Here is a 12533-nt window from a genome sequence, read left to right on the forward strand (position 1 = left end):
TGGGAATTAAAATTTTGCCTGTAATCCTCAGTGAGGGGTGGGGTGGGGAGACATCGTGTCTTTGTAAGACAAAAGCTTACCCAGAAAAAAAGGAAAGGAAGGGAAATTTTGGTTTTGGAGCAAGGATGCTTTTCTCCTACCCTTGGACATCAGGGACTCCATGGTATCCAGCCCTTAGATCCCAACATCTGAAACAATGAGCCCTCAGGATCTGAGGTCTTCACACTAGACTGACCCATGGACCAGCTTCCAGGGCTCCACCCTGCGTGTAGCCTGTGGTGGGACTTCTGAGTGCCAGAGTCACTAATAACCTAGTGATAATACAGGAAAGTGTCATAATTGTCTAACAAAACCCATCTAGATGGATGGATGACTAGTAGACTGGTTATTAATGGATGGATGAATGGTAGATAGGTAAGCAAGTAGATAGATAACATGGACGGATGGATGATGGACGAACAGGTAGGTTGATGGATGTACAAGTGGGTGGATAGATGGAGGTGGGGGGTGCGTAGATGCATGGATGGACAGGTGGATGGATGGGTGGACATTTAAGTCTGTACCTGTTGACTATAGCTAGAGTTTTTTTTAAGGTAGCCCAGGTTAGTCTTAACTTGTGGATGACCTTGAACGTCTGATCTTCCTGCCTCTACCTTCCAAGTGCTGGGTCACAGGGGTGCACCACCACACTTAGTTTATGGTGTACTAGAGATATAACTCAAGGCTTTATCATGCTAAAAAAGCACTCTCCCAAACTGATCTACATCTCCAGCCAGCCTGTGTGGGTGTGGTGTATCTGTCTGTGTGTGGTGTGTGTGGTGTGTGTTTGTGTGTTGGGGGGGGGGTGTTAAAGGTTGATTGCCAGCTGCCAGGGTTTTAGGGTAGTGATTGCATCATGGAGGTCTTGACATCACCAGTGCATTGATCCGTGAATACATTCAGAAATCATTTTTTTATGGAGCAGAATTGGGGGAGTTAATAAAGACTTTTAGCATTTCTGTGTATTCTTTGAGGACCTCATACATATATACAGTGTGTCCTAATCATACGCGCCCCTGCTCATCCACCCCTGCTTGCCCTCCTACTTCCCGTTCTCCACACTGGTACCCCCAACCCCATGTCCCCTATTGCCTATTTTTTATTTTATCCCACTTAAAATAACAGAAGAAAAATAATTACAGAAGCTAGGTATGGCGACCCATGCTAGGAAGGAAGTGGAGAAGAGAAAAAACTAAAAGAAGAGAAGAGAAAAGAAAAGAGGCCGGGCGTGGTGGCGCACGCCTTTAATCCCAGCACTCAGGAGGCAGAGGCAGGCGGATTTCTGAGTTCGAGGCCAGCCTGGTCTACAAAGTGAGTTCCAGGACAGCCAGGGCTATACAGAGAAACCCTGTCTCGAAAAACCAAAAAAAAAAAAAAAAAAGAAAAGAAAAGAGAAAATACTTGTTGCCCACAGCAGAGAGCACCATCTTGGGCCTGGTACTAAGCACCAGTGTGGCATCTTATTTGTCCTGCTGGCCACCTCTCCGCTCAACATTCTCTGCTACTGGGCTCTGAATGTCAGTGCTGGAAGATGAACTGTGTGATTCCTCTCTGAGGACCACAGCCACCCAGCGAAGGCCCGAGAGACAGAACCAAGAACCGCAGGGAACTAGAGAAATGGCTCTATGGATAAAAGCACTTGCTGCTCCTAAAGAGAACCCCAGTTTGATTCCCAACACCTGTGTCAGATGACTCACGGTTCCTGTAACTCCGGCTCTGGGGGAATCCAACGCCCTCTTCTGGCTTCCATGTGCACCTGCACTCATTTGCACAGACAGACACAAATATACACACATTTTAAAGATCTTCGTAGAAAAAGAACTGAGATCCACAGCTTCCTCCCAGTGAGTATCTCACTTTTCCTGGTGAAATGTCATTGTCACACAGGGTGGCTCAGTGGATATGAGGACATGGAGATCGTAGACATATACCAGCCTCAGATGCCTGAATCTAGGCACTCTCTCCCAGGGACCTGGGCGACACTGGGGATGACCACAGCATCACATCAACCTAAAGTTCCTCACTGGACAACTTTCTAGGGGCCTCCAATGACCAGGCTTCAGGAAGGGACACCATCCCCACACCCCAGCTTGCCTCCACCCTCTACCCGTGGCTTTTCGTTGTTGTTTTGATTTGGGCTTTTTGATATGGATTTGATTTGAGCCTAGGTTTTGCTTTGACCTCACGGCAGTCCTCCTGCCTCAGTCTCCCTAGCTGTGGGATTACAAGCATGCACAATCACACTGGGTTTTATGTGGTATTAGATATAGACCCCAGGGCCTTGTGCTTGCGAGGTGAGCACACCACCGACTGAGCTTCACCCCTAGCCCCTTGGGGTGTGTGTGTATGTGAGCATGTGCACACACATGTGGAAGCCCGAGGTTAACTGTGGTTGTCGCTCCCTAGGCACAGTCACCTTGCTCTTTGAGATGGGATCTCTCACTATTTTGAAGTTTACCAAATAGCTGAGGCCGGCTGGCCAGCCAGCAAGCCCCAGGCTTCCCTGTCTCTGCTAACCCATTGCTGGGATTACATTCAAAATGACTGCACCAAGCCTTTTTACACGGGCTCTGGGAGTCGAACTAGGATCCTTGGATTTATGAGGCAAGCCCTTTATTCCCAGCCTTCCCCCAGGCCAGTTTAGACCTCACCAAGTGCTGTCAGGTGGAGAACTAGTGCTTTAAAAAGCTTGAAGCAGTATTTAAAAAGAAAGAAAGAGAAAAGACTGCATAGGATTCTAAAAGCCAGAAGAGGGTGTGTTGCCTCAGAAAGGAGTGAGCCCCCCACCCCTAGGTGCGTGCAAATGGAGATTACCCAGAATTCTTTGCAGTCCTGCCCCTCCATCAGAATGATGCCAGGAAGCCCCTCCCCTTTTCTGACACCAGGTCTTGCTGTGCAGTACCGATTGGCCTTCAATTGGATACTCTCCTGCCACACATAGCCTCCTGAGTGCTGAGATTCTAGGTTTAATATCGCCACATTCAACCTTCCGCGAGGTGTGTGTCTGGGTGTGTGGTCCATGCACGTGAATCCCTCACGCTCATGCGAAAAACGTCTCAGGACATTGAGTACCTCCCTCCATCAGTCTCCATCTTATTGCCCTGAGATAGGATCTTCCACCGATCAGCAAGCTCCTGGGATCCATCAGCCTCTATCCCTCAGTGCAGGGTTACAGGCATGCATAACCACGGCCGGGTTTTTACATGGTGTTCAATCTCAGATCCTTATGCTCGCAGATTGAGCACTCTGGCCCACTAAGCCTTGACGTCCTGTGGTTTCAACAGGGACCTTGTGATAATTAAATGAACACTTATATGTCTCTTCCTTCTGCTGCATTTATTGGGTCCATACATCCCTGAGATGGCTTTCCAGCTGATATGGTCTCCAGGTCACCCTCCCTGCCTGCCTTCTGGCTGCAGGTGTGTTTCCGAAACAGGGCTTGGCCTAGCCAAGGCTTGGGGACTTGTGGCCCAGGATGCCCTAGGGAGAGGCCCGAGTGAGGGGCCTCATTCTGCTGGGTGAAGAAGCTGAGAGTAAACAGATCGGATTTCCAGAGGCAGTCAGGCTGGCCAGCCGGGCGGCCACACTGATTGAAGATAGGAGTGTTCTCAGAGGTGACTCAGCGCCTGGGCCCCTGATCCGGGCAGCCAGGGGCCCTGGCTTTGCCCGGGTTATTGGCTCCAGCCAAGCCCAGAGGGAACAGCCGTAGAATTTGGAAGACCAACTGACTTGGGTGACTGCATATCAATCCTCTAGGGGTGAGCTGTCTTTAGTGTGGCCTGCTGCGGGCTCAGTGATCTTCCAAGTCCATTGCGAAGCAGGCAACAGGGAGAAAGTGGATATGAGACATTTGTGTAAGAGCCTGGCCTAGAGGCTGGGGCAGGAGGATCTCAAGTTGCATAACAGCCTGGGCTACCTAAGAAGAAAGGAAAAAAATAAGGGGGAGCAGGGGATACGGAGGGAGGAAGAAGATGAAGTAGGAGAGAGGGTAGGAGAGGAGATCAATGCTTTCAGTTGGCAGCAGGCAATCGGGCAGGTATAAAGAGCGCAGCTGGGCCTGGAGGAACCCTGGCATGGAAGAGGGAGAATGGATGGTCCAAGGCTAGCAAGGCCCCAGGAGGCAGCTCCAGAACTGTCACGCACTGGAGAGAAGCCCCTTCAGGAAACGGGACGATTACCATCCCTGGGAAGGCATGAGACTCACAGTTCCCAGAAAGTTTCTCTGGGCAGCTAGCTGGGGGACCAATCACAGATCAGAGGCAGGATGGTAAGCCATCACAGCCATCAGCTGTGGAGTGTGGCAGTCACTGGTGAATTTAACTGTGTGGAGAAAAGCCATCATCCAGCTGGCAGTGGCTTTAGGCATGTGTCCTGAGGAAGAGATGTGGATGAAGGGCATCCTTTTTTTAGAATGGAGGAATTCGGAGCCTGGAGAAATGGCTCAGTGGCTAAGCGGACCCTCCTTTGGTCCCCAGCACCCACGTTGGGCAGCTCACAACTGCCTGTAGCTCCAGCATTAGGGAATCCAGTACCGTCTTCTGGTCTTTGTGGTCACCTGCATTCAACAAGCATAGACCCCACACACACACACACACAAACAAACTCATAATTACAAATAAAATAAATCTTTTTCTTTTTTTTTTTTTTTTTCCGAGACAGAGTTTCTCTGTGTAGTCCTGGCTGTCCTGGAACTCACTCTGTAGACCAGGCTGGCCTCAAACTCAGAAATCCACCTGCCTCTGCCTCCCAAGTGCTGGAATTAAAGGCGTGCGCCACCACGCCCGGCAATCTTTTTCTTTTTTAATGGAGCAAAGCTCAGGGCATTTGCTGTTCCTTGACAGGACTCAGGTTCTGATCTCAACACCTACATAGCAGTTAGAGCCATCCACACCTCTAGCACCAGGAGATCCGATGCCCTCTTCTGACATCCTTGGGCAGCGGGCATATACGGGCTACACATACACGTGCAGACAAAACACTCTAACACACCAAATCAATGTCTCTAAATATTATTTGGAGAAAACTTGAGCCCTGGGAGGGGAAGAGGCCAGGAGTGAAGTGATAGTTTGTGAAGGAAGTGATTCTTTAAAACAAGGCACACGGCTGCAGGGGTTTGAGAGGGACCCTCAGTAGATACCTGGAGCATAGAAACTAAGAGTGCTAAACCGAGCATGGTAGAACACACCTTAATCCCAGCACTCAGTAGGCGAAGGCATGTGGAATCTCTTTTGAGTTCAAGGCCAGCCTAATCTATAGAGCGAGTTCCAGAACAGCCAGGGCTACACAGAGAAAGCCTGTCTGGGGGTAGGGTGGGTGTTTAGAGGGCTGGATGGGTAGGGGACGGGGTCAAGTCTGGGGGAGGAAATGTCTAGTAATGAAGGTCATCGGATGATGGGACGGACACAGAAGCCACAACAGATTGACAGCGGAAAAACTGGTCATCAGCCAAACAGGGAGTTTGAGTGGCATTGACCTAAAGAACAACGCACTTCAGTTACTAGGCAACCAGTCAACAGCCTCAGGCAACACCCGAGCTGGGCCCTCCAGGGAATGTCATTTGCAGTTAATAGTGTCTGGGTTGTGGGGAGATGGCCACAGGACCACAGATTGCTTAACCGCAAGGGTTGACTTCCAGTGTGCTTCTTACCTTCCTGCGTTGACAGAAAGTTGGGCATCTTGGGGGAGGGGGGGGATGACTGGACTGTTGTGCAAAGCAAAAGGCATGGGAAAGTCATTGGGTCTCCAGTCCCATCAGGAAAGGGAAGGAGAAGGTGAGCACCTTGAACTCAGTGAGGACAAGGCAAAGAAAGACAGGAACAGATGCAAACTGGGGGTGCGGCTTCCACCTAGAATCCTCTAGGGGGTGTGGTTTGGTGGTAGACCACCTGTCTAGAATCCCCCAATGAGGATCTGGGGGCGTGGCTCAGCATTCGCGAGCTTACTTAGAATAATCCTCCCAACCCCCATGAGAGGCTGGGGGTGTGGCTCAGTGATAAAGCCCCTGCCTAGAATCCCCCAGGGAGAGGCTGGGGGCGTGGCTCAGTGGTAGAGCCCCTGCCTAGAATCCTCCAGTGAGGGGCTGGGGACGTGGCTCACTGGTAGAGCCCCTGCCTAGAATCCTCCAGTGAGGGGCTGAGGATATGGCTCAGTGGTAGAGCCCCTGCCTAGAATCCTCCAGTGAGGGGCTGAGGATATGGCTCAGTGGTAGAGCCCCTGCCTAGAATCCCCCAGGGAGAGGCTGGGGGCGTGGCTCACTGGTAGAGCCCCTGCCTAGAATCCCCCAGGGAGGGGCTGGGACGTGGCTCAGAGAGAGTGCTGGCTCAGCATGCAAGGCCCTGGGTTTCATCCCTGGCACTTCAAAAAAGCAAAGCCAGGTGTTGTAGAGCGTACTTGTTACCCCATGACTAAGGAGGCTGAAACAGAAGGATAAGGAGTTGAAGGGTGTAAAGAGATTGCATTTGCTGCTTCTAGAATTCACAGTGTGACCCTGCCTGATCCCAGATGTACAGCAGTCCTCTGAGGGGCTGGGATGTTAGGTGTGTTCATTCTGATACTCTACCAAGCTGGCACTGTCTAACTATGAAGGAAGTTCTTCACATACTCAATATGAACAGACTTTGTGATGCATGATCAGCCCAACTCCCCGCCCCCACTGTCCTCCATCCCTAATACAGAGAGCTTCATACTGTGGGATCCCATTAGTGAGGGAAAGGAGGTGGCTGTTGAATAGTGCTCTGCCCCCCAGGTAATACAGATGAACAGAAAGTGTCAGAGGAGGGAAGGGTAGGGAAAAAACAGCGTTGGAAGACATGAGGCTAAGAAGATAAGTGGGTAGGCAGTGGAAGACTGTGACCAAGAGGCTGGTGATACTCCTGACACAGCGGGCATCATGACAGGCATGAGGAAAGAGGAAGATGGGCTGGGAGGTGGGAGGATGCATCAGTCCATCAAGTGCTTGCTGGGTAAGTGCGAGGACCTGAGTTTGGTCACCAGAGCTCCCACATAAAAAGCTGCGTATACTGTCACATTCTCATAGCCTCAATATGGGGGCATAGAGAATGGGAGCTCGGAACTCACTCCTTGGCCCGTCACGCACCTGGCTTAATGAGCTCCAGGCCAATGAGAGACACAAGAAAGACAGGAATATGCTGAGTGATGGTAGCAAAGGCCTTTCCTCCCAGCAGTCGGGAGGCAGAGACAGATGGAACTCCTGAGTTTGAGGCCAGCCTAGTCTACATAATGAGTTCCAGGACAGCCAGGGCTACACAGCAGGGGGGATGGGCGGAGGAGGGGACAGAGAAACAAAGGAGGTAGTTATAGGGCTGATGAGATGGCTCAGTGGGAAGAAGTACTAGCCACCAAGTCTGATGACCTGAGTTCAATCTCACGTAATACAAAAAAAGAACCAACTCCCCAAAAATTGCCCTATGAGCTACACACACACACACACACACACATACACACATACATTGTGGCACACCTACATGCATAAGACATACGTAAATAAATAACTTAAAACCTGGACCACATGCGCACGTGCACACACACCAAAAAAAGAAAGAAAAGGGGAGATATGGTAATTCATACATGTAATCTTAGCACCCAAGAAGCTGAAGCAGGGGAATTGCTGCAATCTCCAGGTTCTCCTGTGTCTATGTGCAACCATGAAGACCTGAGCTTAGATCCTAGCGCCCTTGCCTGAAATGCTATGTGGTAAGGGTTGTGGGTACAGAGACAGGAGGTCGCTGGGGCTTGCTGGCTTCCAACCTAACCAAAATAATGGGAGCTCCAAGTTCCAGAGAGACCCTGACACAAAGGAATAATGTGACTGATGGAGGAGGACAGCCAACACCTTCCCCTGGCCTCTCATACATACAGGCACATGCATCAGGACACATGTGTATATGTATATATCCCACACACGCATACACAAGCAGTAATGAGGAGACAGATCTGAATGTCCTAGAGCAGTGGTTCTCAACCTTCCTAATGCTGTGACCCTTTAATACAGTTCCTCCTGGTGTGCTGACTCCAGCCATAACATTCTTTCATAACTGTAATTTTGCTGCTGTTCTGAATCACAGTGTAAATATCTGATATGCAGGATACCTGATGTGCCACCCCACAGGTTGAGAACTGCTGCCCGACAGGGTCAGGTGAAATGAAGCTCACAGACACAGGGCATTTGGTGACCAGTGAGAGCAACAGGTCCCTCTGTCCCCTCCATCCTAACGGTCCTCTCTGAGCCAGTATGCACGCTGAATTGAGATGGACATCCAACAGCTGGCTGGCCCCCTGGGACATGCCACTTCAACAACTTTTTTATTTATACCTCATGTCCACAGAGGCCCCGGTTGCTGTCTGCTGGTTGTTTATGCCCTCTAGACCAGTGTGTCCGGTCTATTTCTGGAGTGTCCCTACAGCCTTGAGGGTGGCTGAAGTAAGTGTCTTGCCCATTCCTGAATACCAGACTCTCAGGCAGCTGGGAGGCCCCATTCCTCCCAGCATGCACCTGCTTCACCCATCCAGAAACTGAGAGCTTCAAGCTTCTCTCCAAGGATGTGGGACCCCGATGAAGGAACCCCACAAGAATACCACCAATAGCTGGGCTGGTGAGATGACTCAGCAGGTAAGAGCACTGACTGCTCTTCCAAAGGTCATGAATTCAAATCCCAGCAACCATATGGTGGCTCACAACCATCTGTAACGAGATCTGACACCCTTTTCTGGAGTGTCTGAAGTCAGCTACAGTGTACTTACATATTAATAAATAAATAAATAAAAGAATACCGATAGCCACTTACAAGGTGATAGTTTTCTGCTATCCTTTGAGGCCCTTATATATTCTGTTTTTCTTTTTTTTTTTTTTTTTTTTTTTTTTTTTTTTTTTTTTTTTGGTTTTTCGAGACAGGGTTTCTCTGTGTAGCCCTGGCTGTCCTGGCACTCACTTTGTAGACCAGGCTGGCCTCGAACTCAGAAATCCGCCTGCCTCTGCCTCCCGAGTGCTGGGATTAAAGGCGTGCGCCACCACGCCCAGCTATTCTGTTTTTCTAGATAAGAATTACAAGTTGACTGGGAAGTGGTGGAGCACACCTTTAATCCCATCACTTGGGAGGCAGAGGCAGACAGATCTCTGAATCTGAGGCCAGCCTGGTCTACAAAGTGAGTTCCAGGATAGCCAAGGCTATACAGAGAAACTGTCTCAAAACAACAACAACAACAAAGTTCCACGTTGGCTATGGAACAGACAAAGATGGCTGGCAAGATGGCTCAGTGGGTGAGAGTGACTACGGCCAAGTCTAATGACCTGAGTTCAATCCACAGAACCTACATGGTAGAGTAAGAGAACCTGGTCCTGCAGGTTGGCCTCTGGCATCCACGTGTGCACCGCTGCCTGCTCACACGTGCACAGACACAAATAGATGAAAAAGGAAGAGGCTGGAGTGGAGCTGAGTGTGCACTGGGCCTAAGCAGGAAATCCAAGTGACAAGGAATATATACCCTCTGCCCCCAAACTGGCACTTTCGTGAAAATCGGTTTCGTTGGTTGGTCGTTTGCTTTCAGGATTTATTTATGTACTTGGTAGGTGTATGAATGTGCCTGTGTGAGTTGGTGTGTATCACATGACGGTGAGAGGGAGTCGGCTCTGCTGTAACTGGAGCTACAGGCACTGGTAGGCCACTTGATGTAGGTGCTTACAATCAAACCTTCTATAAAAGTAGTAAGGGCTGTTAACCACAGAGCCATCTCTTCAGCCCCTTGAAGATCGGGTTTGTGATACATAGTTTACACAGAGCAAACAATGTTCTTTTAGCCAGTTGTGGTGGTACACATCTGTAATCCCAGCCCTTTGTGGGTAGAGGATTGGGAATTGCAGGTCAGCATTGCTAATGTGAATGATGAATGAGTTGGGAGCTAACCTGGGCTACAAGAGACTGTCTCCAAAAAAAAAAAAAGTCACCCATTTTAGTGGATAGTTCATTGGGTTTGACACAGATGTGAATTTTGCAGTCATCACTACATACCAGAAAGTACACAAAGGACTTGACAATGTAGCTTAGTGGTAGAGCCCCTGCCTAGAATCCTCCAATGAGGGACTGGGGACGTGGCTCAGTTGTAGAGCCCCTGCCTAGAATCCTCCAGTGAGGGGCTGGGGGCGTGGCTCAGTGGTAAAGCCCCTGCCTAGAACCTCCCAGTGAGGGGCTGGGGGCGTGGCTCAGTGGTAAAGCCCCTGCCTAGAACCTCCCAGTGAGGGGCTGGGGGCGTGGCTCAGTGGTAGAGCCCCCCAGTGACTGGCTGGGACTCATCAGGGGACCTTCCCTGACTGACCAGTTTATTCTTGTGTGTTTTTCCTCAGGTGCAAGTTTTTCAGTCTGACAGAGACCCCTGAGGACTACACCATCATCGTAGATGAGGAGGGTTTCCTTGGTAAGTGTCTCTCCTCCCAAGTTGGGCCACCTCCCTCCCTCCTTATTCTTTCCTCCTTTTTCTGTTTTCTTTGTTGTTTTAAAACAAAACAAACAAAAAAATTGCAGGGTTTTTTGTTCCGTTTTGTTTTGTTTTGTTTTGTTGGTTAGTTGGGTTGGTTTGTTTTTGAGATTTGGTGGTTTTGGTGGTGGTGGTAGTCTCCTTTTACTTTTTACACGTATTGCTTTATTGTGTGTGTATGTATACGCACATGCCAGAGCATGGGTGTAAAGGTCAGAGGGCAACCTGTGGAAGTCAGTTCTACCTTCTCCCTGTGGGCTGGGCAGGCTTAGTGCAAACATGTTTACCTACTGAGCTACCCACTGTTGTAGGGGAGGGGATTGAGCTAGGGAGGGTCTCCTGATAAAGCTCAGGCTAACCTCAAATTTATGAGACTCCAGCTGCAGCCTGCCAAATGCTGGGATTATAGGGATGACGTCATGCCTGACTTTTTTTTCACCCCCATTTTTCTTTCTTTTGAAATGTTTTTCATATAAAAATATTTTTCATTTAGCTAATGTGCATGTGTGCATGCCTGAATATATATATGCATACCACATGCATGCAGAGGCCTGTAGAAGGCATCAGATCCTCTGGAACCAGAGTTGAGGGCCATTGTGAACTACCACGGGGTGCTGGGAATGGAAACCAGGTCCTTTGTGAGCAGTAGGTGCTCTTAACTGCTCGACCATCTCTCTATCCTTATTTTTTTTCCATTTTTAAATCTAAATATCATTCAATTACCCGAAAATTCATCCTTTTTCGGGCTAAAAAGATGGCTCGGTGGTTTAAAGCACAAGCTGAACTTTCAGGGGACCTGGGTTCAATTCCCAGCACCGCACGATGGCTCATAAGCATCTGTAACTCCAGTTCCAGAAGATCTGCTGCCATCTGTGAACATCAGGTACACACATGGTGGTACACAGACAGATATGCAGGTAAAATACCCATACACATAAAATAATAAAGCAATAATTTTCTAAAAATTAACCACCACTTACCAGGCAGTGGTGGCACATGCCTTTAATCCCAGCACTCAGGAGGCAGAGGTGCGTGGATCTCTGAGTTCAAGGCCAGCCTTGTCTACAGAGTGAGTTCCAGGACAGGCAGGGCTACACAGAGAAACCTCAGAAAATGAAAAATTTAACCACCATTTTTTAAAATATTTATTTATTATATGTAAGTCCACTATAGCTGTCTTCAGACACTCCAGAAGAGGGCATCAGATTTCATTACAGATGGTTGTGAGCCACCATGTGGTTGCTGGGATTTGAACTCATCAGGACCTTCAGAAGAGCAGTCAGTGCTCTTAACCGCTGAGCCATCTTGCCAGTCCCTTAACCATCATTTTTAAGTATAGGTATATCAAGTTGTCTTATTTGTTTCTGAGACCGTCTCATGTACCCCAGGCTAGCCTTGCACTCCCTACATAGCTGAACCTTGATCCTCCTGTCTCTACTTCTCAAGTGCTGGCATTACAGCTGCTCACCACCACACCTGGTTTCTGCCACACTTCGGGTAGAACCCTGGGTTTCATGTGTGCTAGGCTGGTCTCTACAGTATCCCTGCTCCTCAGTGGGTTTGGGAGAATGTTGTAATCACCTCAAAATGAGGCCCTGTACCAGTTAGCGGTTATCGATTGTCCTCTCCGAACCTGACCCTGGTTCTTTGTTAGAGAAGTTTATAGAGCAGCGTAGTGATGACACACACCCTTAATCCCAGCATGGGCAAAGGCAGGCAGATCTGTAAGTTCAGGTCCATCTTGGTCTATACAGTGGGTTCTAGATCAGCCAGGCTAAAGAGTGAGACCCTGTCTCAAAAGCAACAACAACAACAAAATGGCAACCTGTGCTATGCTTACTTAATTATTTAGTCATTTATTTTTGCAGTTCTGGAGATGATTCTCAGTGCCTAACCCATGGTAGGCACGCTCTGAGCTGCTAAGCCACATCCCCAACCCAGTGTCCAGCTTGCCATTGATTGCCTGGGGGCTCTATGCAAATGGAACTGCATTTATTTTTCTTGCC

General features: G+C 49.1%; 1 protein-coding gene across 1 annotated transcript in view; it reads left to right on the plus strand.

The window, feature by feature from the left end:
- Positions 1 to 12533, plus strand: part of Castor2 (cytosolic arginine sensor for mTORC1 subunit 2) — a 41822-nt gene that overhangs the window by 15756 nt on the left and 13533 nt on the right. Inside the window, exon 2 of the mRNA XM_021162662.2 lies at positions 10397 to 10467. Coding sequence (XP_021018321.1) covers positions 10397 to 10467 — 71 coding nt within the window. The remainder of the gene's footprint in view (positions 1 to 10396; positions 10468 to 12533) is intronic.

Source organism: Mus caroli, unplaced genomic scaffold (assembly GCF_978045245.1).
Source record: "Mus caroli unplaced genomic scaffold, Mus_caroli_1 scaffold_4, whole genome shotgun sequence".
Classification (NCBI taxonomy): domain Eukaryota; kingdom Metazoa; phylum Chordata; class Mammalia; order Rodentia; family Muridae; genus Mus; species Mus caroli.